The sequence below is a fragment of the Odocoileus virginianus genome, chromosome 21 (assembly GCF_023699985.2).
Source record: "Odocoileus virginianus isolate 20LAN1187 ecotype Illinois chromosome 21, Ovbor_1.2, whole genome shotgun sequence".
NCBI lineage: Eukaryota > Metazoa > Chordata > Mammalia > Artiodactyla > Cervidae > Odocoileus > Odocoileus virginianus.
The window spans coordinates 232,515-257,620 of record NC_069694.1 but is presented as its reverse complement, the minus strand read 5'-3'; the positions used below and the strand labels follow the sequence as shown (position 1 = coordinate 257,620).

At 43.5% G+C, this 25,106-nt stretch overlaps 1 protein-coding gene across 1 annotated transcript in view; it reads right to left on the bottom strand.

The window, feature by feature from the left end:
• The window catches only part of CORIN (corin, serine peptidase), a 268,706-nt gene extending 248,431 nt beyond the window's left edge, over positions 1 to 20,275 (bottom strand). The window contains exon 1 of the mRNA XM_070451933.1: positions 19,897 to 20,275. Coding sequence (XP_070308034.1) covers positions 19,897 to 19,968 — 72 coding nt within the window. The 5' untranslated portion in view covers positions 19,969 to 20,275. The remainder of the gene's footprint in view (positions 1 to 19,896) is intronic.
• Between the last annotated feature and the right edge of the window lie 4,831 nt (positions 20,276 to 25,106).

Below are 25,106 nucleotides of genomic sequence, written 5' to 3'. Positions count from 1 at the left end.
TGATTAAAGAATATTGTTAGGAGTATCTATTTCTTATCCAGAGAACCTTTTTGTTCCTGTGATTGACATTCAGCTAACAGAGGTAATGTTAAAACAATACAAATAAAACTTGGTGGCCAATGTTCATTGCAGCACTGTTCATTTGCAGCTGCCAAGACACAGAAGCAACCTAAACGCCCATTAAAAGATGAATGGATACATCTTTGTGAAAGAAGAAACTAAAACTCCTAAAAAAACAAATAGATTTGGAAACCTCAGGTGAGTCTATCAAAGACAGGAATATGCAAGAACCACCAGCTGGGTTCCCAGTGCAAACATTTGCTGATTGCAACTTTGATTCAATTACTGTAATTTATCTTTCCGATACTAAGTCCTCCTCTTTAAACATCAGCACATTAGAGTTGAAAGTTCATTGAGTTTTGGCCAAAATTTTGTTAATCAACTTTGTATCATACACACTGTTGGAAGGTTCCTGTCCAAATCAGCTTTTATTAGGCTGCTTTCTGGTGCAGTGAGTTGGCCTTAAATAAGGCCACATCAGGGAAAAAAAAAAAAAAAAAAGAATGGATAAATATGTGATACATATATACAATGGAACTCATCCATAAAAAGGAATGGAATAAAGACATTTGCAGTTACATGGACAGACCTAGAGATTATCACACTAAGTGAGACACTAAGTAAGTCTTAGTGTTTATCACACTAAGAGATTATCACACTAAGTCAGTCAGAAAGCTATCATATGATGTCACTCCTATGTGAAATATAAAATATGATACAAATAAACTTATTTATGAAACAGAAATAGACCCCCAGACATAGATAACAAAATTATCGCCAAAGGGGAAAATGGGAAGGATAAAGGAGGAGTTTGGGAGTAACATATACAAACTACTATACATAAAGCAGATAACCAACAAGGACCTGCTGTAACAACACAAGGAACTATACTCAATACTTTGTAATAACCTAGAAGGGAAAATAGTCTGAAAAAATAGATACACACCTATGTATAGCTGAATCACTTTGCTGCACACCTGGAACTAACACAACATAGTAAATGAACCACACTTTAATTAAAAACCCGTGACTCAGATGGTTAAGAATCCGCCTGCAACACGGAAGACCTGGGTTGGATCCCTCGGTTGGGAAGATCCCCTGGAGGAGGGCATGGCAACTGAATCCAGCGTCCTCTCCTGGAGAATCCCCACAGACATAGGAGACTGGCAGGCTACAGTCCATAGAGTCGCAAAGAGTCCAACACGACTGAGGAACTTAGCGCACACAGAAAACAAAACAAATGAAACAAAACGAGCAAAAATGCTGGTGCCGTGGGGAGAGTCAACAGGCAAGCTGGGGTTGTCCCCGGGGACCCAGACCTCAGACCTGGGCACATACTAATCTGCTCCTTCCAAGGAACCACTTCATTTTTCACCAAGGACACCTTCAGAAATGTTCATCTCCACTTTAATTTCAGGAAGGTCAGGGAGTTCAATTGTTACTCAGAAAAAGGCAGAATAAAAATCAGGATAGGCCAGGTTTAGAATGATAGTTACCAAGTCTAGAATTTACATTTAAAAAAACCAAAAATACTAAGACCAGAGGAGAAAGGGAACTGGTCTCTCAAGTTTGGCAGAACTTTTCTACGAATGAAACTGAACAAACACAGCCGCTCCTGGCTTAATCCTCCCATGTCCACCCTCAGGGCCTGGAATTGGCCACCCCAAGTAGGCAGCTGGGGTGAGAGATTTCAGGAGCCTCCCCAGAGCTTTTTTTAACCTGGCATTTTCTGCTTATGGACTTTCCACTAGGGCAACCCTAGGTCTGGGGATTCACTTCAGCTGGGAAATCTGAGACGTCAGCTGGCCTGTGGCAAAGGAAGTATTTTTAGCTGAGACTTGGGGATTTCAGGATTGATACCTACTTTAGGCCTCAGGGTGAGAGGCAGAAGACAGAGCCAAGAAAGGGCAGTGGGTGACTGCAGTGTCATGGCAATAGCTGCAGAGCTTACCTTGGAAGAGGAGGTTGTATGCTCCCCGGCTGGGGAGGGTAGGCCGGCCTAGGGGTCTTCTCAGCAATGATGCTTCACCTTCCTGAGGAGGTGAGGCCTAGAAGTCTTACCTTCATGCTAGTATTCAGAGAGACTCTCCCAATACCTACCTGCCGACCCACCTTCCTCCCTGCCTGCTGAATTGGCATCACATGAAACTTATTAGAAATGCAAATTTGGGGCCCTATCTACTAAGTTAGAAATTCTGGCAGTAGGATCCAGCAGTGTTGCATCAGGCCCTGCAGGTGATTCTCATGCACACTAAACCTTACTGATCTAATCACACCCTCACAAACATTCCTGGATAAAGGTACAAGAGCAAAATTTCACCCCTATCAAACCTACACAACAGTACATCCTTTTTAATTAAAACATTCGTTTTAATGCATTTTTAGATTTACGACATTGAACAGATCAGTAAAGACAGCCAGTAATTCTTTCTAAACCATTTTTTTTTTCCCTCCAGCATGTGCTGTGCTAAGTCACTTCACTTGTGTCTGACTCTTTGTGAGCCTATGGACCATAACCTGCCAGGCTCTTCTGTCCATGGGATTCTCCAGGCAAGAGTTGCCACGCCTTCCTCCAGGGGATCTTCCCAACCCAGGGATTGAACCCACATCTCTTACGTCTCCTGCATTGCCAGATGGGTTCTTTACCACTAGTGCCACCACTTACCCTAATGTGAAAAGACTTTTTCCCTTGTGCATCCTCCACGGCAGTGATGAGACACCAGCTGAGTTTTGTTATCAAAGCTTGCAAATTGAGTCAGACTAAGACACAGCCCTCAGGGCTTGCGGAGGAGGGGGGTCCCATACAGCAGCCCTAGAAATGGGCAGGGGAAGCTGGAGGAAGCCAGCTGAAATTATCTAAGATGCCGTGGCCAGAGGAACACCCCCTCAAAAGAGCCTGGGAAACAATATTTGAGAATTCCTAATGAAGAAGCTTCCTATGGCTGCTGTAACAAATTACCACCATAATTACAACAACACAAATTTATTTCTCTCACATTTCTGAATCTCAGAAGTCTGAAATTGGTTCCATGGGCTAAGTCAAGGTGTCAAGGTATCATCAGGGCTGCTTCCTTCTGAATGCTTTGAGGAGAGGATCTGTTTCCTTGCCTTTTCCATCTGTTAGCGGCCACCTGTCTGTACTCCTTAGCTGGGAGCCCTCCCTCCATGTTCAGAGCATGCCTCTCCAGGCTCTACATCCATCATCTCATCGTCTTCTCCTCTGACTGACCCTCTTGCCTCCCTCCTATAAAGACACCATGGGCCCACCAGTTCCTTCCAGATATTCAGGACAATCTCCCCATCTTGAAATCTTAGCTAGTCACAGCTGCAAAACCCCTTTGGCCTTAAAAATGGTATTCACAGGCCCTGGGGATCAGGACGCGGCTGCATTTGGGGCCCACCATCCAGCTTACTGCACTCCACATGGCCCTGCACTGCCTAGCACGGCGGAGGCGTTGGCCACATGTGGGTGTTGAGCGCTGGGGGATGCAGCTCACCCGGAGGGCTGCGCACTGCGAGAGTACTGAAATTTGAAGACAGTCTGAAAATAATAAGGTAATATATTTCATTCATAACTTGTATATCAAATTCAGTGTTAGAATTGGGCTTCCCATGTGGCTCAGTGGTAAAGAATCTGCCCACCAACACAGAAAACGTAAGAGATGTGGGTTCGATTCCTGGGTTGGGAAGATCCCCTAGAGGAGGAAATGGCAATTCACTCCAGTATTCTTGCCTGGAGAATCCCACAGACAGAGGAGCCTGGCGGACTGTAGTCCACGGGGTCACAGAGTCAGACATGACTGGGCACACATGCACGAATTACAAAACCCTGGGCAGAGTGAGTGAGACGTATTATTAAAACTAATCTGGACCGGCCCATCCCCTGCCAGAGGCAGGGAGGCAGGCGGGCAGCAGCCAGAGCCAGAAGGCAAGGACAAACTCAGCCCCAGGGACGGCATCCTCCACCAAACTGCGAGCGGGCTCCCAGTTGCTAACCAAGTCTTCCTGGGATCCTGGACCGTTGACATCCGTCAGGAGGGTCGCAGAGACCAGCTCCCCAGAGGACACACGCGGCACTCCTGAGACCGCACTCCCGCCGCGCACCCGGGAAGCCGGCGGCTGGGCCGGGGGAGGGGACCAGACGCACCGCCCACCTGGGGAGAGAGAGCGCGCCAAGCACCTGGTCCCCGGAGCTGCTGGGGCCTGGGAAGGGCACAAAACGCAGGCCCAGCCGAGTCTGCCTCTGTGGAGCACCCGAGAACCCGACCCTGAGCGGCGCAGACCTGGGAAGTGCACGCAACCCCGGGCCCGCATCAGACAGTTCCCCTGCAGAGCAGCCTGGAGCCTGAGCCTGTAGACCAGGAAAGCACACCCGCCGTGAGCGGGGGCGACCCGGTGTGGCCCAGACACTGCGAGCGCTCCGCACACACGCCAGCGATGTTTGCTCGCAGAGCTCCTCCCTCCCCGCGGCACAACTGAACAGGTGAGTCTAGATGAGTGACCACCTTCGCCCCCTTGTGTCAGGGCGGAGGTTAGATACTGAAGAGACCAGCAAACAGAGGAAGCCAAAATAAACAAAGAGGGAACCGCTTTGTAAGTGACAGGTGCACCAGATTAAAACTCTGCAGTTAGCATTGATTACATTGGAAGGGGCCTGTAGACCTTGAGAAAAAGTATAAGCTGGAACAAGGAACTATCTGAAACTGAAATGACCACACACTGCCCTCAACAGTTCCAGAGAAATTGCTAGATATACTTTACTACTATCATTTTTTAATTTTTAAATTGTTTTTATTTTTAAGTTCTTTATTACTCCTTTAATTTTCATTTTTAAAACCTATTACCTGGCAAAAAAAGACCCTATTTTTAAAGCAAATTTCATATATATATTTTTTATAATTTTTGTGATTTTTTAAAAATTTTTTTAATACTGTATTTTTGAGAGTCTAACCTCTACTCTAGATTTTTTATCTTTGCTTTTTGGTATTTGTTATCAATTTTGTACCTTTAAGAATCCAATCTTCAGTACCCATTTTTACTTAGAAGTGTGATTACTGGCTTGATTGCTCACCCCCTTTTGACTCTCCTTTTTCTCCCCCAGGTCACCTTTATCTCCTCCCTCCCCCTTCTCTTCTCTACTTAACCCTGTGAATCTCTTTGGGTGTTCCAGGCTGTGGAGAACACTTAGGGAACCGATTACTGACTAGATTGGTCTCTCTCCTTTTGATTCCCCCTTCTCTCCTCCTGGCCACCTCTATCTCCTCCCTCCCTCTTCTCTTCTCTATATAACTATAAACTTCTCTGAGTGTACCAGACTGTGGAGAGAAAATAGGGAATTGATTACTGGATAGTTTGCTCTCCCCCCTTTTGATTCCCCCTCTTCTCCTGGTCACCTCTATCTCCCTCCTCCCTCTTCTCTTCTCCATGTAACTCTGTGAACCTCTCTGGGTGTCCCTCACTGTGGAGAATCTTTTCATCATTAACCTAGATGTTTTAGCCCTGGTGCTGTATGGATGGAGAAGTCTTGAAGCTACTGTAAGAATAAGACTGAAAGCCAGAGGCAGAGGGCTTAAATCCAAAACTTGCAAACATCAGAAAACTCCTGACTCCAGGGAACATTAATTGACAAGAGCTCATCCAAAAGCCTCCATACCTACACTAAACCAAGCTCTACCCAAGAGCCAAATGTTTCAGAGCAAGACATACCAAGCTACTTCTCCAACAATGCAGGAACATAACCCTGAGCATTAAAATACAGGTGGCCAAAAGTCAAACCAAGCCCATAGATGCATCAAAACTCACTACTGGACACTTCATTGCACTCCAGAGAGAAGAGATCCAGCTACACCCACCAGATCACTGATGCAAGCTTCCCTAACCAGAAAACATTGACAAGCCACTTGTCCAACCCCACCCACAGGGAGGAACCTCCACTATGAAGAGGAACCACAAACTTCCAGCATATTGAAAGGCCACCCCAGACACAGCAATCTAAACAAGATGAAAAGGCAGAGAAATATTCAGCAGGTAAAGGAACATGATAAATGCCCACCAAACCAAACAAAAGAGGAGATGGGGAGTCTACCTGAAAAAGAATTCAGATTAATGATAGTAAAAAAAAAATGATCCAAAATCTTGAAAACAAAATGGAGTTACAGATAAATAGTCTGGAGACAAGGATTGAGAAGATGCAAAAAATGTTTAACAAGGACCTAGAAGAAATAAAAAAGAGCCAATCAATAATGAACAATGCAATAACTGAGATCAAAAACACCCTGGAGGGAACCATGAGTAGAATAATGGAGGCAGAAGATAGGATAAGTGAGGTGGAAGATAGAATGGTGGAAATAAATGAAGCACAGAGGAAAAAAGAAAAAAAGAATGAAAAGAAATGAGGACAACCTCAGAGACCTCTGGGACAATGTCAAATGCCCAAACATTTGAAACATAGGAGTCCCAGAAGCAGACAAAAAGAAAGGCCATGAGAAAATACTCGAGGAGATAATAGTTGAAAACTTCCCTAAAATGGGGAAGGAAATAGCCACCCAAGTCCAAGAAACCCAGAGAGTCCCAAAAAGGATACCCAAGGCAAAACACCCCAAGACACATATTAATCAAATTAACAAAGATCAAACACAAAGAACAAATATTAAAAGCAGAAAGGGAAAAGCAACAAATAACACACAAGGGGATTCCCATAAGGATAACAGCTGATCTTTCAATAGAAACTCTTCAGGCCAGCAGGGAATGGCAGGACATACTGAAAGTGATGAAAGAGAATAACCTACAGCCCAGATTCCTGTACCCAGCAAGAATCTCATTCAAATATGAAGGAGAAATCAAAAGCCTTACAGACAAGAAAAAGCTCAGAGAATTCAGTACCACCACACCAGCTCTTGAACAAATGCTAAAGGATCTTCTCTAGACAGGAAACACAGAAAGGGTGTATAAACATGAACCCAAAACAACAAAGTAAATGGCATCAGGATTATACTTATCAATAATTACCTTAAATGTACACGGGTTGAATGCCCCAACCAAAAGACAAAGTGGCTGAATGGATACAAAAGCAAGACCGCTATATACGCTGTCTACAGGAGACCCATCTTAAAACAAGGGACACATACAGACTGAAAGTGAAGGGCTGGAAAAAGATATTTCACACAAACCAAGACCAAAAGAAAGCAGGAGTCGCAATTCTCACATCAGATAAAATAGACTCTGAAATAAAGGCTGTGAAAAGAGACAAAGAAGGGCACTACATAATGATCAAAGGATCAGTCCAAGAAGATATAACAATTATAATTATATATGCACCCAACATAGGAGCACCACAATATGTAAGGCAAATGCTAACAAGTATGAAAGGGCAAATTAACAGTAACACAATAATAGTGGGAGACTTTAATACTCCACTCACACCTATGGATAGATCAACTAAACAGAAAATTAGCAAGGAAGCACATACTTTAAATGATATAATGGCTTTTCCGGTAAGCGGCCTGAGCTGACCCCTAAAAATGGTGCGCTATTCACTCGACCCAGAAAACCCCACAAAATCATGCAAATCAAGAGGTTCAAATCTTCATGTTCACTTTAAGAATACTCGTGAAACTGCCCAGGCCATAAAGGGTATGCATATTCAAAAAGCCACCAAGTATCTGAAAGATGTCACTTTAAAGAAGCAATGTGTGCCATTCCGTCATTACAATGGTGGAGTTGGTAGGTGTGCACAGGCCAAACAGTGGGGCTGGACGCAGGGTCAGTGGCCCAAAAAGAGTGCTGAATTTTTACTACACATGCTCAAAAATGCAGAGAGTAATGCTGAGCTTAAGGGCTTAGATGTAGATTCTCTGGTCATTGAGCACATCCAAGTGAACAAAGCCCCCAAGATGCAGCACAGGACTTACAGAGCTCACGGTCGGATCAACCCCTACATGAGCTCTCCCTGCCACATTGAGATGAGCCTTACTGAAAAAGAACAGACTGTTCCTAAACCAGAAGAGGAGGTTGCACAGAAGAAAAAGATATCCCAGAAGAAACTGAAGAAACAAAAACTTATGGCCTGGGAATAAATGCCGCAGAAAATAAATGCAAATCAAAGTAAAAAAAAAAAAAAGATATAATGGACCAGTTAGACCTAGTTGATATCTATAGGACATTTCACCCCAAAACAATGAATTTCACCTTTTTCTCAAGTGCACACGGAAACTTCTCCAGGATAGATCACATCCTGGGCCATAAATCTAGCCTTGGTAAATTAAAACAAAACAAAACAAAATGAAATCATTTCAAGCATCTTTTCTGATCACAATGTGGTAAGATTAGATGCCAACTACAGGAAAAAACTATTAAAAACACAAACATATGGAGGCTAAACAACACACTTCTGAATAACCAATAAATCACAGAAGAAATTTTAAAAAAAATCAAAATATGCATAGAAATGATTGAAAATGAAAACACAACAACCCAAAACCTATGGGATCCAGTAAAAGCAGTGCTAAGGGGAAGGTTCGTAGCAATACAAGCCAACCTCAAGAAATAGGAGAAAAAGCAAATAAATAACCTAACTCTACACATAAAGCAATGAGAAAAAGAAGAAATGAAGAACCCCAGGGTTAGTAGAAGGAAGGAAATAATAAAAATTAGGGCAGAAATAAATGCAAAAGAAACAAAGGAGACCATAGCAAAAATCAACAAAGCTAAAAGCTGGCTCTCTGAGAAGATAAATAAAATGGACAAACCATTAGCCAGCCTCATCAAGAAAAACAGGGAGAAGAATCAAATCAACAAGATTAGAAATGAAAATGAAGAAATCACAACAGACAACACAGACATACAAAGGATCATAAGAGAGTACTATCAGCAACTATATGCCAATAAAATGGACAACTTGGAAAAATGGACAAATTCTTAGAAAAGTATAGCTTTCAAAAACTGAACCAGAAAGAAATAGAAAATCTTAACAGACCCATTACAAGCACAGACATCGAAACTGTAATCAGAAATCTTCCAACAAACAAAAGCCTAGAACCAGATGGCTTCACAGCTGAATTCTACCAAAACTTTAGAGAAGAGCTAATATCTATCCTACTCAAATTCTTCCAGAAAATTTCAGAGGATGGTAAACTTCCAAACTCAGTCTATGAGGCCACCATCACCCTAATATCAAAACCAGACAAAGATGCCACAAAAAAGAAAACTACAGGCCAATATCACGGATGAACATAGATGCAAAAATCCTTAATAAAATTCTAGCAAACAAAATCCAATAGCATATTAAAAAGATAATACATCATGACCAAGTGGGCTTTATCCCAGGGGTACAAGGATTCTTCAATATTCCCCAATCAATCAATGTAATACACCACATTAACAAATTGAAAGATAAAAACCATATGATTATCTCAATAGATGCAGAGGAAGCCTTTGACAAAATTCAACATCATGATAAAAAACCCTCCAGAAAGCAGGCATAGAAGGAACATATCTCAATATAATAAAAGCGATAAATGATAAACTTACAGAAAACTTCCTCAATAGTGAAAAATTGAAAGCATTTCCCATAAAATCAGGAACAAGACAAGGGTGCCCACTCTCACCACTACTATTCAACATAGTTTTGGAAGTTTTAGCCACAGCAATCAGACCAGAAAAAGAAATAAAAGGAATCTAGATTGGAAAAGAAGAAGTAAAACTCTCACTGTTTGCAGATGACATGATCCTCTACACAGAAAACCCTAAAGACTCCACCAGAAAGTTACTGGAGCTAATCAATGAATATAGTAAAGTTGCAGGATATAAAACTAACACAAAGAAATCCCTTGCTTTCCTATACACTAACAATGAGAAAACAGAAAGAGAAATTAAGGAAAAAATTCCATTCACCATTGCAACGAAAAGAATAAAATATTTAGGAATAAAACTACCTGAAGAAACAAAAGACCTATATATAGAAAACTATAGAACACTGATGAAAGAAATCAAAGATGACACAAATAGATGTAGAAATATACCACGTTCATGGATCGGAAGAATCAATATACTGAAAATGAGTATACTACCCAAAGCAATCTATAGATTCAATGCAATCCCTATCAAGCTACCAACAGTATTTTTCAGAGAACTATAACAAATAATTTCACAATTTGTATGGAAATACAAAAAAAAAACCTCGAATAGCCAAAGCAATCTTGAGAAAGAAGAATGGAACTGGAGGAATCAACCTGCCTGACATCAGGCTATACTTCAAAGCTACAGTCATCAAGACAGTATGGTACTGGCACAAAGACAGAAATATAGATCAATGCAACAAAATAGAAAGCCCAGAGATAAATCCATGCATCTATGGACACCTTATCTTTGACAAAGGAGGCAAGAATATACAATGGAGAAAAGACAATCTCTTTAACAAGTGGTGCTGGGAAAACTGGTCAACTACTTGTAAAAGAATGAAACTAGAACACTTTCTAACACTATACACAAAAACTCAAAATGGATTAAAGATCTAAATGTAAGACCAGAAACTATAAAACTCCTAGAGGAAAACATAGGCAAAACACTCTCTGCCATAAATCACAGCAGGATCCTCTATGACCCACCTCTCAGAGTAATGGAAATAAAAGCAAAAATAAACAAATGGGACCTAATTAAACTTAAAGCCTTTTGCACAATGATGGAAACTATACGCAAGGTGAAAAGACAGCCTTCAGAATGGGAGAAAATAATAGCAAATGAAGTAACAGACAGAGAATTAATCTCAAAAATATACAAGCAACTCCTCCAGCTCAACTCCAGAAAAATAAATGACCCAATCAAAAAATAGGCCAAAGAACTAAACAGACATTTCTCCAAAGAAGACATACAGATGGCTAACAAACACATGAAAAGATGCTCAACATCACTATCAGAGAAATGCAAATCAAAACCACAATGAGGTACCATCTCACACCAGTCAGAATGGCTGTTATCAACAAGTCTACAAACAGTAAATTCTGGAGAGGGTGTGGAGAAAAAGGAACCCTCTTACCTGTTGGTGGGAATGCAAACTAGTACAGCCACCATGGAGAACAGTGTGGAGATTCCTTAAAAAACTGGAAACAGAACTGCCATATGACCCAGCAACCCCAATGCTAGGCACACACACTGAGGAAACCAGAATTGAGAGACACGTGTACCCCAATGTTCATCGCAGCACTGTTTACAACAGCCAGGACATGGAAGCAACCTAGATGCCCATCAGCAGACAAATGGATGAGAAAGCTGTGGTACACATACACAGTGGAATATTACTCAGCCATTAAAAGAATTCATCTGAATCAGTTCTAATGAGGTGGATGAAACTGGAGACTATTATACAGAGCAAATTAAGTCAGAAAGAAAAACACCAATACAGTATATTAACACATATATATAGAATTTATAAAGATGGTAACAATGACCCTGTATGCAAGACAGCAAAAGAGACACAGATGTAAAGAACAGACTTTTGGACTCTGGGAGAAGGCGAGGGTGGGATGATTTGAAAGAATAGTATGGAAACATGTATTTGTCATATGTGAAATAGATCACCAGTCCAGGTTTGATGCATGAGACAGGGTGCTCAGGGCTGGTGCACTGGGATGACCCTGAGGGATGGGATGGGGAGGGAGGTGGGAGGGGGGTTCAGGATGGGGGACACATATACACCCATGGCTGATTCATGTGAATGTATGGTAATAACCACCACAGTATTGTAATTAGCCTCCAATTAAAATAAATAATTAAAAAGAAATCAATCTGCTTCTTTTCACTTTTTCAAATATAGCTACTAGACAATTTTAAATTACACATGTGGCCAACATTATATTAGTGTTGGACGATGCTGCTATAGACCAAAAAGGAAGCAGGGTAATGTTACATTTCAATTGTTTTATTTTTGTCTTACTCACAGTTAGAACCTAAATGTTGAAAGTAATATGTCTTCTTTCAGTCTTCTCTAGGGAAAACAAATGGCGACACAAAATGGAGATTTCAAATCAAGAGGTTGTTACTTAGGGACGTGCACAACTAAATTCTCCACTGGAAAACAGTAATTTTTATTTCTGTTTATAACAGTAATATTTATGTAGCAACTTGTGTTCTCACAAAGCACTTTCATAAAGCATTATTTCACTAAGCCATCAATCAGAATCCTGAGAGAGGAATATTATTCCCATTCTTCCGAGAAAGAACTTGAGCCTAATGGGAATTTACCTATTACAGTGGCTCCCGGCTAATAAGTGAGAGATAAGAACCTGAGCCAGGCCTGTGTGCTACAGCATCCAGGGCTGCCCTGAGCTTATCTTGGCTCAGGTTTAATGATTTAATCAAGCTCACTCTACTTCCTGAGTTCTTTTATATCTAATTTTTCCCAAAGTTCAGGAATCCCAGAATTCTCTTCACCTGGAAATTTTGTTCCCTTGCCATTCTGAACACACTTTTATTATTTTTTATTTTTTAACTGTGAACACAGAGGAGTGTGTATCCTACCTACCCAGGTAAGAAAGGACTTTATCCTGTGTTAAACTCCTGCTCAGCTACAGGCATACCTGGTACTAGACAAAGACACTACCAAAAGTCAAACTACAGATCAATATCTGTGATGATATAGATGCAAAAACTCTCAACAAAACGTTATCAAACTGAATCCAGCAGCACATTAAACAAAATCATATACCACAATCAAGTTAGATTCATCCCAGGGTCAAAAAGTTAGTTCAACATACAGAAATCAATGTGATACAGCACATCAACAAATGAGAAGACAAAACCACATGATTAACTCAACGTGCAGAAAAAGCATTTGATAAAATTCAACATCCATTCATGATGCCACTCTTGCCGAAGTGGACGTAGAGGGAACACACCTCAACATAACAAAAGCTGTTTCTGACAAACCCACAGCCAACAATAGAGGCATGCCTGGCTCCCAGCTTGATGTGGACCACCTGTTGTGAGGCCCTCAACACCAATGACTGTCTCTCTATACCTTTTCTACCATGCACAAGCTGCATGCCTGAGTGAAACACTCAGATCTGACTTAGAACCAAAGAAGATATCCCCAGACAAACCTGGCCTCTGATGAACAAATTTCCTTTGCTCAGTCTTTCTTGGAGTTGAACAGGCCATTCTGCACTTTGGCAGAGGTCACTGTGAAAACAAATGGCAAAGACCCACAAAGAGGGAAGCAGATACCAGCATCAGTTCAGATGCCCTTCACCCAGCAGTGCTTCTCAATTGAAAGGGAGGAGATAATGAAAAAGGATAAGGGTACAATGAGCTCCTCGTTTTTTTGGCAACATGAAAATCTAGTTTTTAGATTTAGAAAGGCCCTTGGAGGGTGTCTAGTCTAACCACCTCATTTTACACATGAGGAAACCAGGATCAAAAAGTTAATTGACTTCTGTAAAGTCTCACAGCAACTCAGTATCAGATAAAGACTAGAGCTCCCATTTCTGATTGTGTCAAATTAAACAAAATTGCTTTAAAGGATCCACAGAGAAACATTAAGTGCAATCATACAGTTTTGATTTCCAAACCACCCTACAGAGGAGTGGCATCTTGCCTGCAGGATGAGACTCTGAAATAGGCACACAACCTGAAAATCATGTACTATCAAAATAATCCTTGAAAATCCTTAAGAAAGTGCCACATTGGAGACCAACATAACTTCTGTCAATCAATCCCACATGGTTAGTTTTTCCAGAGATGCAACAAAGTCAACAGTTGAGTAACAGATTAATTACTTGGACTGAGGTTAGAAGAAAAAAAAAGAAAGGCATTGATCTTTAAACACAGGATCACATGTAGGCCTGCAAGCTGGATACATATAAAAAGCACTGGAGTTCTGAAATTAATAGCAGATTCCCATCCCTTCATTTGCGCTCTCACTCCAGGACACTGAGCAGAACAACAGGCAAAGTGACTCATTCAACATCAAGAGGTCTCTCTCTTCCCTGTGCCCCTGATAAGAGTGTTTACCACGTGATTAGAAATGGATTTGCTTCACACACACATGAATCTCTGTTTTGTTCATTGGTGCACCCCAAGTGCCTAGTACTGTGCCTGGCACATAAATGTTTGTTGAATAAATGGATGAATCTATTCCTCTTTCTGTCGAGGCAATGTAACTGAATTCCTACAAGGTTATCTTGTTCTAGAATGGGGCTCTTAAGTTCTCAGAGCGTTATATTGCCCCGGCCAGAAAAATTCTCATTGAACTGTTCATAGAGATTGTTCAGTATTCATGGGGTTCATGGACACACGATTAAAGTTTTCTGGTGCTATCAACCTTTAAGATGCAGCTGTGACACTTTAGCAGAATGACCTTCATGGCTCTGGAGAGCCTAGCATCATTTACTTTCACAGCTGTATAAGGACTCTTCTTTAAAACTCTCCCAAGTGCTAGAAACAAAAGGTACTCTAAATGCTGTCAGCCCAAAAGTTCAAAGGGGACCCAAGCTAAGCTCAAACTAGTGGTACCAAAATAACCTTTACAACCCATAGCTATATTTTCTGCCCTACTCTTAAGCCAGCCTGTTGGCTGACTGGCCCTTTTCCACAGATGTCCTTTTGAGCTGCTTGTAAGTTCCAGCACTGATACTGAAAGGCCAGATGGATGACCTACAGGAGCACCCTGGATCCCCAGCTAGCCCCAACCAGCACTGATACTGCACTTGTCACCACCAGCTCTGATGGTTTGAAGATGGAGAAATGTACAGCAGGAGAATATTCAAACAGCTGGTGAAAGGTGAGCTGAGGGAGGTCACTGCCAGCAGGCTCAGAGGAAAACATAATTTATAGGCATCCTTCAGCAGAGCTCAGAGCTGAGCAAACACGGCTACAGAACCCTCAGGGATGCGGCCGCCAGATACGCCAGTGCACCAGGACAACAGCAGCTCTTTCTGAGCAAAGAGAAAGAAGTAGAGACAGGACACTGGGCTGGGGACAGTGACAGGCTCCCCAGTGACAGGCTGGGGACAGTGACAGTGAAAGGGCAGCTGACTCAGCGAGCCAGCCCATGTACTCTATACCCATATGGAAAGCACACATAATCTCCCAACCTGCATGGTGGGTGCCTATAAGAATAATAAATATTATGGACTATGCACTAAAGCAGATTTAGCAAAGTCCTAGGAACAGAATAAACTTAAGGCAGGGAAAGGATTACCTGTTTACTCATCTGTACTGGCTTGAATAAAGTCCCTCAAAAAATCATGTCTACCAGAACTGATGCTTCTGAACTGTGATGCTGGAGAAGACTCTTGAGAGTCCGTTGGACAGCAAGCAGATCAAACTAGTCAGTCCTAAAGGAAATCAGCCCTGAATATTCATTGGAAGTACTGATGCTGAAGCTCCAATATTTTGGCCGCCTGATGTGACAATCTGACTCATTGAAAAAGACCCCGATGCTGGGAAAGATTGAGGGCAGGAGGAGAAGGGGGCCACAGAGGATGAGATGGTTGGATGGCATCACCAACTCAATGGATATGAGTTTGGGCAAACTCTGAGAGATGGTGAAGGACAGAGAAGGCTGGCGTGCTGCAGTCCATGGGGTGTCAAAGAGTCAGACACGACTAAGTGACTAAAAACCAACAAAATGAAGGGTTATTGGGACATAACCCCACTATAAGTGAAAACAGATCAATACTGTTATTCTTATGGAAAACCGTACATACGGGTACATATGGAGAGGGAAATGGCAACCCACTCCAGTGTTCTTGCTTGGAGAACCCTATGGATGGAGGAGCCTGGAGTGCCTCAGTCCATGGGGTTGCAAAGAGTCAGACATGACTTAGCAACTGAACAATGGGTACATAAGAGTGAGAAGAGCTTCCCTCTATTATATCAGAATTTCTGCTCTAAAACCAGGAAAACCATCAGCCATAAATCTCACTGTGAAAGGAAAACGATGCATTAGCAAAAATCATCAGTGATGGGAGACTTACTAAGGATTTTGTGACTAATACACACACTTGACTGATTTATAATAAGTACTATGCATCATTTATTCTATAATTATATAAATTATGCCAATTATAAACAGCCATCTACCGTTCAACAAATGCTCTGGCTGTGACACAACAGAAGGGATTCAGCCATACAAAACAAGAGGAAAAGAAGCAAAGGGAAGAGCTGGACAGAAAAACCTTCATCCTCCAAGAGTCTCATTAAATTATCACTCAAGCTAAGAGCTCTGGAACCAAGAGGACACTCCTCAGTGAATGAGATGTTCTGTCTACACTGTCTATAACCACTGGTCACATGTGATTACTGAGCACTTGAAATGTGGCCAGTAAGACTGAAAAACTAAATTTTTAATTTTATTTTGATTCATTTAAATGACCATAATAATTAAATAACCACATGTGGCCAGCAGCTATTCTATTGGAGGGCACTGCTCTAGAATCACAGAAGGCTGGCTGTGGAGACAAACCTGAGAGCCTCAGAAATCTGCGATGTGACCAGACCCACAAGTAAAAACAGGGGAAGGAGCCTTCACAGAAGGTACAGCTGTATGCAGAGTATTTCTAGGACATATGTGGGCTCCCCTGGTGGCTCAGATGGTGGAGTCTGCCTGCAATGCAGGAGACACAGGTTTGATCCCTGGGTCGGGAAGATCCCCTGAAGAAGGAAACGGCAGCCTACTCCAGAGTTCTTGCTTGGGAAATCCCATGGACAAAGAAGCCTGGTGGGTTGGCTACAGGACATATTTATTTCCTTAATCTTCACATGCTCTTGTAAATAGTCAGTGATCATCCCCATCAGCTGGATGAGGAAATCAGTGTTCAGCAAGATTCTCTGACTTGCCCAAGACCTTGCAGCTTTTAAAGGCTAGGGCCAGAGATCTGAATATGGCTTTGACACTAAAATCCATACTCGAGTCATCAAGGCACTCCATTTACAGCACCTTTCACTCTTGTGATGTCTTCCACTTCCACCCTCTCTGAAGAGTCTAAAACACAAAAGTGGGTATGCATGGATGAGTGCATATATGCGTGTCTGAGTAGATTTTGCAGAACAGGTACAGGTCTGAGAATTACTTGAGTGTTTAGTGTGGATCTAGTATTCCGTACAAATCAGTATCCTCCAGGCAACCAGCCCCATTTTCCACTTAATCAGGAAGAACAGGAGGCAAGAATGAGTACCTGTTGACTAACTTATTAAGACCAAATTGGCAGATTAAATAAACCTTCTTCCTGGGACACATTTAGCACTATTTCTATCACCCAGCTTTCCTGGTCCTCAGGGAGCCCCCCATTTCCCTGGCCACAGTGACACTTAGAAACCCAGGGACTACAGGTCTTCACAGCAGGGGAGGCTGGAGGTAAGGGAGTAAGGAAAACCGAGCGACGGGCCTCCTAAGAAATGGTACGTAGGTTTGAAAATAACTGGTTTCAAATCAAGAGTGACAATGCTAAATCTGGGCTGCTCAGCTTCCCCCCCCAATCTCCTGTTTGTCTCCAGCAGTGGAAAAGGGCAAGTGTGGGTCATTAGATCCCACAAGTGTGGAAATCAGGTGAAGCTATGGTGGGAAAAGTGGCCCTCCCAAGACAAAACCACAGGTGGTTTGTGGTGGAGGCGTGGAGGCCTGCTGTGCTATTAATAAGATTCCTGCAGTGTTATGAAGAAGGTTTCTAATGGAACTAATTGTGCATCCCTTAAAAAAGTTTCATTATGCCTGGAAATATACTTGATGAGATTAATAAAGCAATTCTTATTTGTCTAACCCCTAGAAGTTTAACTGAGCCTTTCATCCCTCTCCTGTGCTCCGATCCTGCAAGGAACCCTTTGGGAAGAGCCCCTTCCCCCTAAATAAAGCTTTACAGCATTTTGAGGTTGTGAGACTTATGTGATTCCACACCCAAATGACTCTGAAAACAGTTCATCCTGGTGCAGCTCTCGGTGTGTCCTGGGGAGAATTCTATGGAAAACTAGCTTAGCCCAGTAATCACATTTGCCTACCCAGACAGATAGTCTAACCTCTCAAGCTCCAGGAACCTGGCTGTGGGGACTGATTTCTAGTCTAACTTTACACAACAAAACTATTAACACCAAATAGTACAACCTAGCTGGTGATTGTTCTGTTGTGACAAAAACTGATTCTATAGCTTTTTAAAAACCCATTGTTTCCTCTCATTTTCTCTGGGCTAGTCCCAAAAGTGGGGCTTCCCTCATAGCTCTGTTGGTAAATCATTTGCCTGCAATGCAGGAGACCTGGGTTTGATTTCTGAGTGGGGAAGATCCCCTGGAGAAGGAAATGGCAACCACTCCAGTATTCTTGCCTGGAGAACTTCATGGACAGTGGAGCCTGGCGGGCTACAGTCCATAGGGTTACATGGGGTCGCAAGAGTCAGACATGACTTAGTGACTAAACCACAATCATTCCCCAAAGTAATGTGTTGCAACATCTTTAATTTCTAACACCTTCAGCTAAAATGTATGTGTCTTTGGGAAATGACCGCCACTAAGTCCTGACTTAACTCCCTTTCTGGTGGCAGTCGGCATTCCTTTGCAGAGTTTTGCTTCCATCAGTGAATTACTTTACCACGGAGGGGTCGGGGGAGACTACAAACTACAAATGCGCACAGAGAAGTTGTCTGGTCTTATTCAAGAGTGAGTTTGTCTCTGTAGTACATTGTTCTCAGAAGTTTCCCGCGGGAGGAAAGCTCCACTTTGAATTGACAGGACAGCTTCCCTGGGAATGCCGCCGGGCGGCTTCCCCAATGAGCTCCTACCTCTGAGCGCGCAGGACTCGGTCCTGGAATACCGAGTTGTGCAAAAAGCGCCTACATCGCCATCCACCGGCTGGGAGAGGCTGGCGTCCGGAGTGCACAGTTCGCCGCAAGAGCTGGGAACAAGTCCTGGCAGGATCCGACCCAACACACCTAACCCGCGCAGCCCTCCATCCCCGCCCAGAGGACAGTCACTGGTACGCGGCTCCGCGCTGCCGGGACCCCGCAGGAGCGAGTGGACTCCGGGACCCTCCTGACTTCGAACAAGAAGAGCGGCGCGAAAGAGACCCAGTTCCTGGGGGATCAGGCCAGTGAGGACCTGCCATGTTCCTCTTCCCTATCTTTCTTCTCCCAAATCAGGGGCAACGCCGTCCCTTTCCAGGACAGGAGCAGAGCCCGCCGAACCCGGAGAAGCTCGAAGCTGTGTCCCCCAGCGGCCCCGCGCTCCTTGCGCCCAGGCCGGTACTCGCCGCCAAGTTTGCGCACAGGGGACGCAGGAGTTGCCAGCACCCTGCTAGTGGGACCAGTCCTAAGATGCCCACGCTCAGATGGCCCAATGATCGCCGGCACCACTGGTGGCAGGGGAACTGAGCGTGAATCCGGGAGCTCGGAGGGACGGAGACTCAGGCGCGCGCAGTTGAGAGAAGAGGACAGGCGATGCCGCGCGCTCCTTCCAGCTGCGCAGAAAAGAAGCCTTGGCCCCCCAGGAGGCTGTTTCCAACGGCTCCTTCAGCAGCCTCCTCAGGAGCCCGGACGCCGCCGAGTCCACTTGATGCGTGGAGGACTCCGTGTTGAAGAGGGGCAGTGGGGGTGGGGTGGGGGTGCGTACCCGGGACGTGACGACGCCCCTGGCAAGGAGAGCGTGGTCTCCGCACCGACCTGGCTCGAGGGCTAAAGGAAACCCTATCCAGGACCCTGCGCCCAAGGACTGATTATAGCGTGGGGCTGGGACAGCTGAAGCTCACCGACGGTGGGGGAAGGTGGCACCCAAGGGGAGGAGGGGGCGGGACAGGAAGGATTGACCCTGGATCCATCCGGACTGAGAGGTCATCCGACCTGTCTGGAGGCAGGATCTTACCCGCTCAGGGGCCAGGGCTGGGCGGTAGCGCTCTTCCGGAGCCAGGGCAGGGGACAGTTTCGTGGAGAGCATGTCTCGCTTTTCCCTCCGTCCACTCTTGGTCGGTTTTCTCTCCTCGGCGTGCCCCCGGGAGAGGCACTACGAATGCCTTGCTCCTCGCTCAGGAAGAGACAAGTTGCACTTGAAGGGACAGGGGCCCCACATTTTGTCAGCTCGTCAACCCTACCCGCGGACCACTCCCTCTCTTCCCTCGCGTCCCTAGGCCCCACCCATAAAAACCCTTGATGACAGATCCTCCGCAACCCCACCTCTTCTAGGCTGTTATTCAAATAAGTTATTCTTCAGGGGCTGGGGGGGTGGGAAGCCAAGTGGACTGCTGGTCCCCCACCCAAACCCTCCCCCACACTAACGACCCGTGACGGCAGCAAGGAGGAGAGGGCGAGACCTGAGCCTCTGGGCTGGGGGAGACAGTAACTGAAAGCAAAGGAGTTGCTTCTCATCTCTCCCAGATCTCTTCACATCCTAGACCACTCTCTTGGCCGGAGCATAGCCAAGTAAAAATCAAAATAAGTGCAGCCACTGGCAATTAAGGGCCAAGTTTGTTATCTCAACAAAAACGTACGTTTTCTAGGGTAAGCATTGTTTGCTTTAGGCAAATGGAATCGAGATTCTATGTTTAGGGAAGAAACTGCTTTTGCAAGACTGCCTGAGACTTTGCTAAGGCTGCAGCGACCCGGGAGTAAAGCAGAGTCAGCTTCCAAACACCTGGTGGCAATTTCATGCCCAGGGCTTCCACAGGCTGAACCCTGGAGGCCAGCAACCCTGTGTCTTTCTGCCACTCAGCAGCAGCCGCTCCCCCTCAGGCAGCTTCCAGGAGAGCACCGCAGGTATTTACAATGATAAAGACAACCACCTGAAGCCCAAGAGAGTCGTCCTAGGTTTGGCAGAAAAGCACTACATTGAGTTTTTCTGAGAAGTTTTTTTTTTTTTTTAATTCAACCTCGGTCAAGATCTAATGAAAATTTCACAAATCACTCATGAGGTTATTCAATAAATGCGTCTCTGGTATTCTGGAGGCAGCTATGAACAGTCAATAAAAGTAAGTACCAGGCACCTGTTCCCTCAATATTACAGCTGGAGAGGGGGATAACTTGTAAAATTGGGGGTGGGGGAATCAGTATTTTGCTTCCAAAGTGAAATGAGAAAGTAGAAAATGTCATAAGTGCATCATACAATAGTTGAAATAGGGAGAGAATCAAAGTAACTAGCCTAATTTTAAGTTTACACAGTTAGCAAGTACAGAGCTGGAATTCTGCAAAGGTGGTGTAATTTCAGGCCTATGTTCTAAAATATTGTCTCATCACACGTCATCATTACCACAGGAACACCAGCCTGAAATCAAGAGCCTAAACAATTTGTCCATGAGCAAACCCCCTCGTCTTTCATTGCCAGTCATCTCCGTCTATAAAATGAGGGCTGGATTCAATCTTCAATGTTTCTACAGGCATTCTGAAGCCAAGGAAGGATTGTTTATTCACCCCTTTTCGCTTCCACTTTCTGCCCTCTGGTGGAGGTGCTACAGAAACTGTGACATTCAAGTAGCTACATCAGGGAATCTGAACTAGCCACTACTATATAGGACCATCTTTCAGAGAACTAAAGCTGACTGCACTGATAGTGTAAAACAGCATTTTCTAAGTTTCCTTTTAGCAAGAAACCCCAACCAATTCTAGGTACCAGTGGCTTCAGAGTAAATATCTGAGGTATTCTTTGCATGAAGGCAAACAGCTATTTTTATATGCTTTGTAACAAACTTCTTTGATATAAGGAATCACAACAAATGTTAGAAACCTCATAACATAGGTTATGTTATGAACCAACATGAACCAACTTGACTTTGCAGAGAGCTTACAATAATATTCAATGACCTATGAATTATTCCTTTTTAAAAATTTGCCATGTTTGCTTTTCAACTTGAGTGAAAACCATCACCTAGTTTCTTATAATACTTTTCGTTTTACATAAAGAAATATTTACGGCCTTTTGAAATTTTTATTGTCTAATATTCCAAACATATATCTATTTGGATGGCTTAAAGAAAAGAAATCTTAATGGGATTTATAGGTAAATTAACTTAAAAGTAGTGAGTATACCTCTGGAAAGGGTGACTTTACAGATCAAACGTGGGTCACATTGCATGTTACAGACCAATTTCAGTGCTTAGTACTACAAATGAAGGCCATTTGAGAATAGGAAAGAGACATCTCAGAGAAGCAGCCAGTACTCCAGGATGAAAACAGAAAAGCAGCAGCTAAAACAGGTATGTTGTCCCAAGACTTACCAATTTACCTATTCATTCAACTAACACTCATTTAAGATTTGTTAGCTGCCAGATGAACAAAATAGAGTTCCTGTCCTCAGAGAACTTTCTGAAATAATAAATACATTAAACGAACATACACAAATGTAAGTAAACTATGGAAAAATACTTCCAAGTAAGCTAAGAATCTATTTTAGGGAGTTTAAGCTGAGATCTAAAGATACAAAGCCTTTAAAATTAAAAAAAAAAAAAAAAATGAAGAACACAGCAAGAAACAGGCAAATTGGACATTTACCTATTGCAGGGAGAGTTTACTTAAGAGGGAAAAACAACATATCCATATCTGAATATATTCCAGAACGATGAAACGTTCTATATATGATAAAAGTAACCCATGTAGACATTGTTTGCTGTATATACTATTTCTGGGGTATTAATCCCTTACTCTATAGAGTAGTCCCTGGGAAGAAGGTAGTAAGAACTGGCCCATAAAAAGTTTCAAGGGACTTTTGTTTCTAGCACCCTCACACACCTCGCACTAGTCTCCCCCACCCCCAGGGCTGCCGTTTGACTGCCCACATCCTGTCTAGTTTTCCTAAGAATGCTCCTTCATTCTCACTCAGCTGTGTCTCTGCAACCCAATGGACTGTCATCTTCCAGGCAAGAATACTGGAGGTGACATTTCCTTCTCCAGGGGGATCTTCCTGACCCAGGAATCGAACCTGAATTCCTGCACAGCAGGCGGATTCTTTACTGCTGAGCCCCTGGGGAAACCCCTTCCCGAGGATACCCCCTCAATGACAATCACTACATGAGCAAAAACTGAGATGTCCCAGTTTACAATTCGTTTTTCTGATTTGTGAATCAATCTGTAAGAGAACTCACGACATTAAGTCACATTTCTCTATTATCATAGCTAAGAATTTCTAAGCACTGTATGCCAGACACTTCACAAAGTGATATGTGTAGTTTTTCAGTTTTGAATTCTTGAAGCAAACCTATTTTCTCTGTTGTAAAATGAGAATGGCCCCATGCATAAATGGTCACGGGGGCTGAACAAACCTAAGAAGTGCTTTAGAGCAGTTGCAGACATAGCTAATGGGAACCTGCCCTGCCGTAGAGCACAGCAGACAGCCTGGTGCTCTGTGGTGACCTGGATGGGCGGGATGGAGCGGGACGGGGGAGAGAGGTCTGAGAAGAGGATGTAGGTACACACGTGGCCGATCCATTTAACTGTACAGCAGAGACCAATGCAACACTGTAAAGCAATGATACTCCAATAAAAAAAGTTAAAATAGTGTAGACACAGAATAGCTAACACTTATTGGACACTACTATTTCTCCTTGTTTGTGTTTTACAGATGAGGAGTAAATGAAATCTAAGAGAAGTTAAGTAATTGCCCAAGACCTCACAACTAGAAAAGGATAGAACCAGAATTGGAGCCCAAGCAATCTGAAACTAGGCTGACCTCTTAACCCCTACCTCCTGCAGTACAATTATTAAGACAGTAATGAAAAATGCCCCAAAAGTTTAAAGCCCAGAATTACACTGTGAATTCACTCATTCATCCATCAAATGTCTACTGAGCACTGCAGTGAGTTGAATAGTGTCCCCCACCCCCAACTCCCCACAAAATTAATGTCCACCTGGAACTAAATATATAACTTTCCTTATTTGGAAATAGGGTCTTTGCCAGTGTAATTGGGTAAAATGAGACTGTAGTGTGGGCCCTAACTACAGAGAGTGTTCTAAAGAGTCAGAAAAGGACACACCCAGACAAGAAGGCCACGTGGAAATGGGGGCGACACACTGATGTATCTACAAACGAGGAAAACACCGAGGACTGACGCCCCAAGCCAGAAGCTAAGAGAGAGACGTGGAAGGCTTTCTTTCTCTGAGTCTCAGGATGGAGCCAACCCTGCTGACATTTTGATTTTGGACATCTGACCTCCTAAACTGTGAGAGAATAAATTTCTGTTGCTTCAAGCCACTCTATTTGTGATAATTTGTCATGGCAGCCCTAGAAAGCTAAAATCAGCATCTACTATGTGGCTAGGCACGGTTTCCCTCTCTAGAGTTACAGCAGTAAGCAACACCGCACACCCGCCCTTGTGGAGTTTTCCTGCTCGTGAAGAAGACAGATAATAAACAAATACAGAATGCAAGATAGGTACTGTGCAGTGTTACGAGGAAAAAACACTGTGTGAAGATATACAACAGGCAGATGAAGGTAGTTAGGGATGTCTAGGAAATTTCTCCCTATAAATGTTTTAACTTAGATGAATCTAGGCTGTGGAATTTAAGGCTATATTGGATCATTCTTCATAGTACCACTGAAATACATGCCTTTGCATTAATTGGAAAGAAAACTTAGCTAGAACAGCAGCTTGGCAAGCAGCAGACCTAAACATGCTCAACAGACCAAGATTCTGAAGCACAGGAAAAGGACAGGCACCCTTAAGAGAAAGCAGAGGGCTTTCCGGCTTCTCCCAACCCTCCCAACTTCACACCTCTTCTCAGAGGTGGTGACCAGCATTCTGCCCTTCCCGCCTCCAACCTCACAGGGGGACCCCCAGGTCCAAGGCTTCGGGAGATCTAGATCACTGTCACTCAACAGAGGCACCTTCCACAGACCAAAGAGACACAGACGCTTTTACATAAACTCCAGCTCCAGAGCTCAGACTTCTGTTTCACTTCCTAGCACCCAGGTATGGGCAAACCCAACAGCTGGAGGAGCCCTTGGGTCATCAGAAATAACGTGAAGAATCAAAAATTCCCATAGGGCATCTTTAAACACTAACACAGATACTTACCTCTGTTTAGAAAGGTTAACATTCATAGCCATGAAGTTCAAGCATCCAACTTCTTAGCAAAAAGCAAATATTTTCG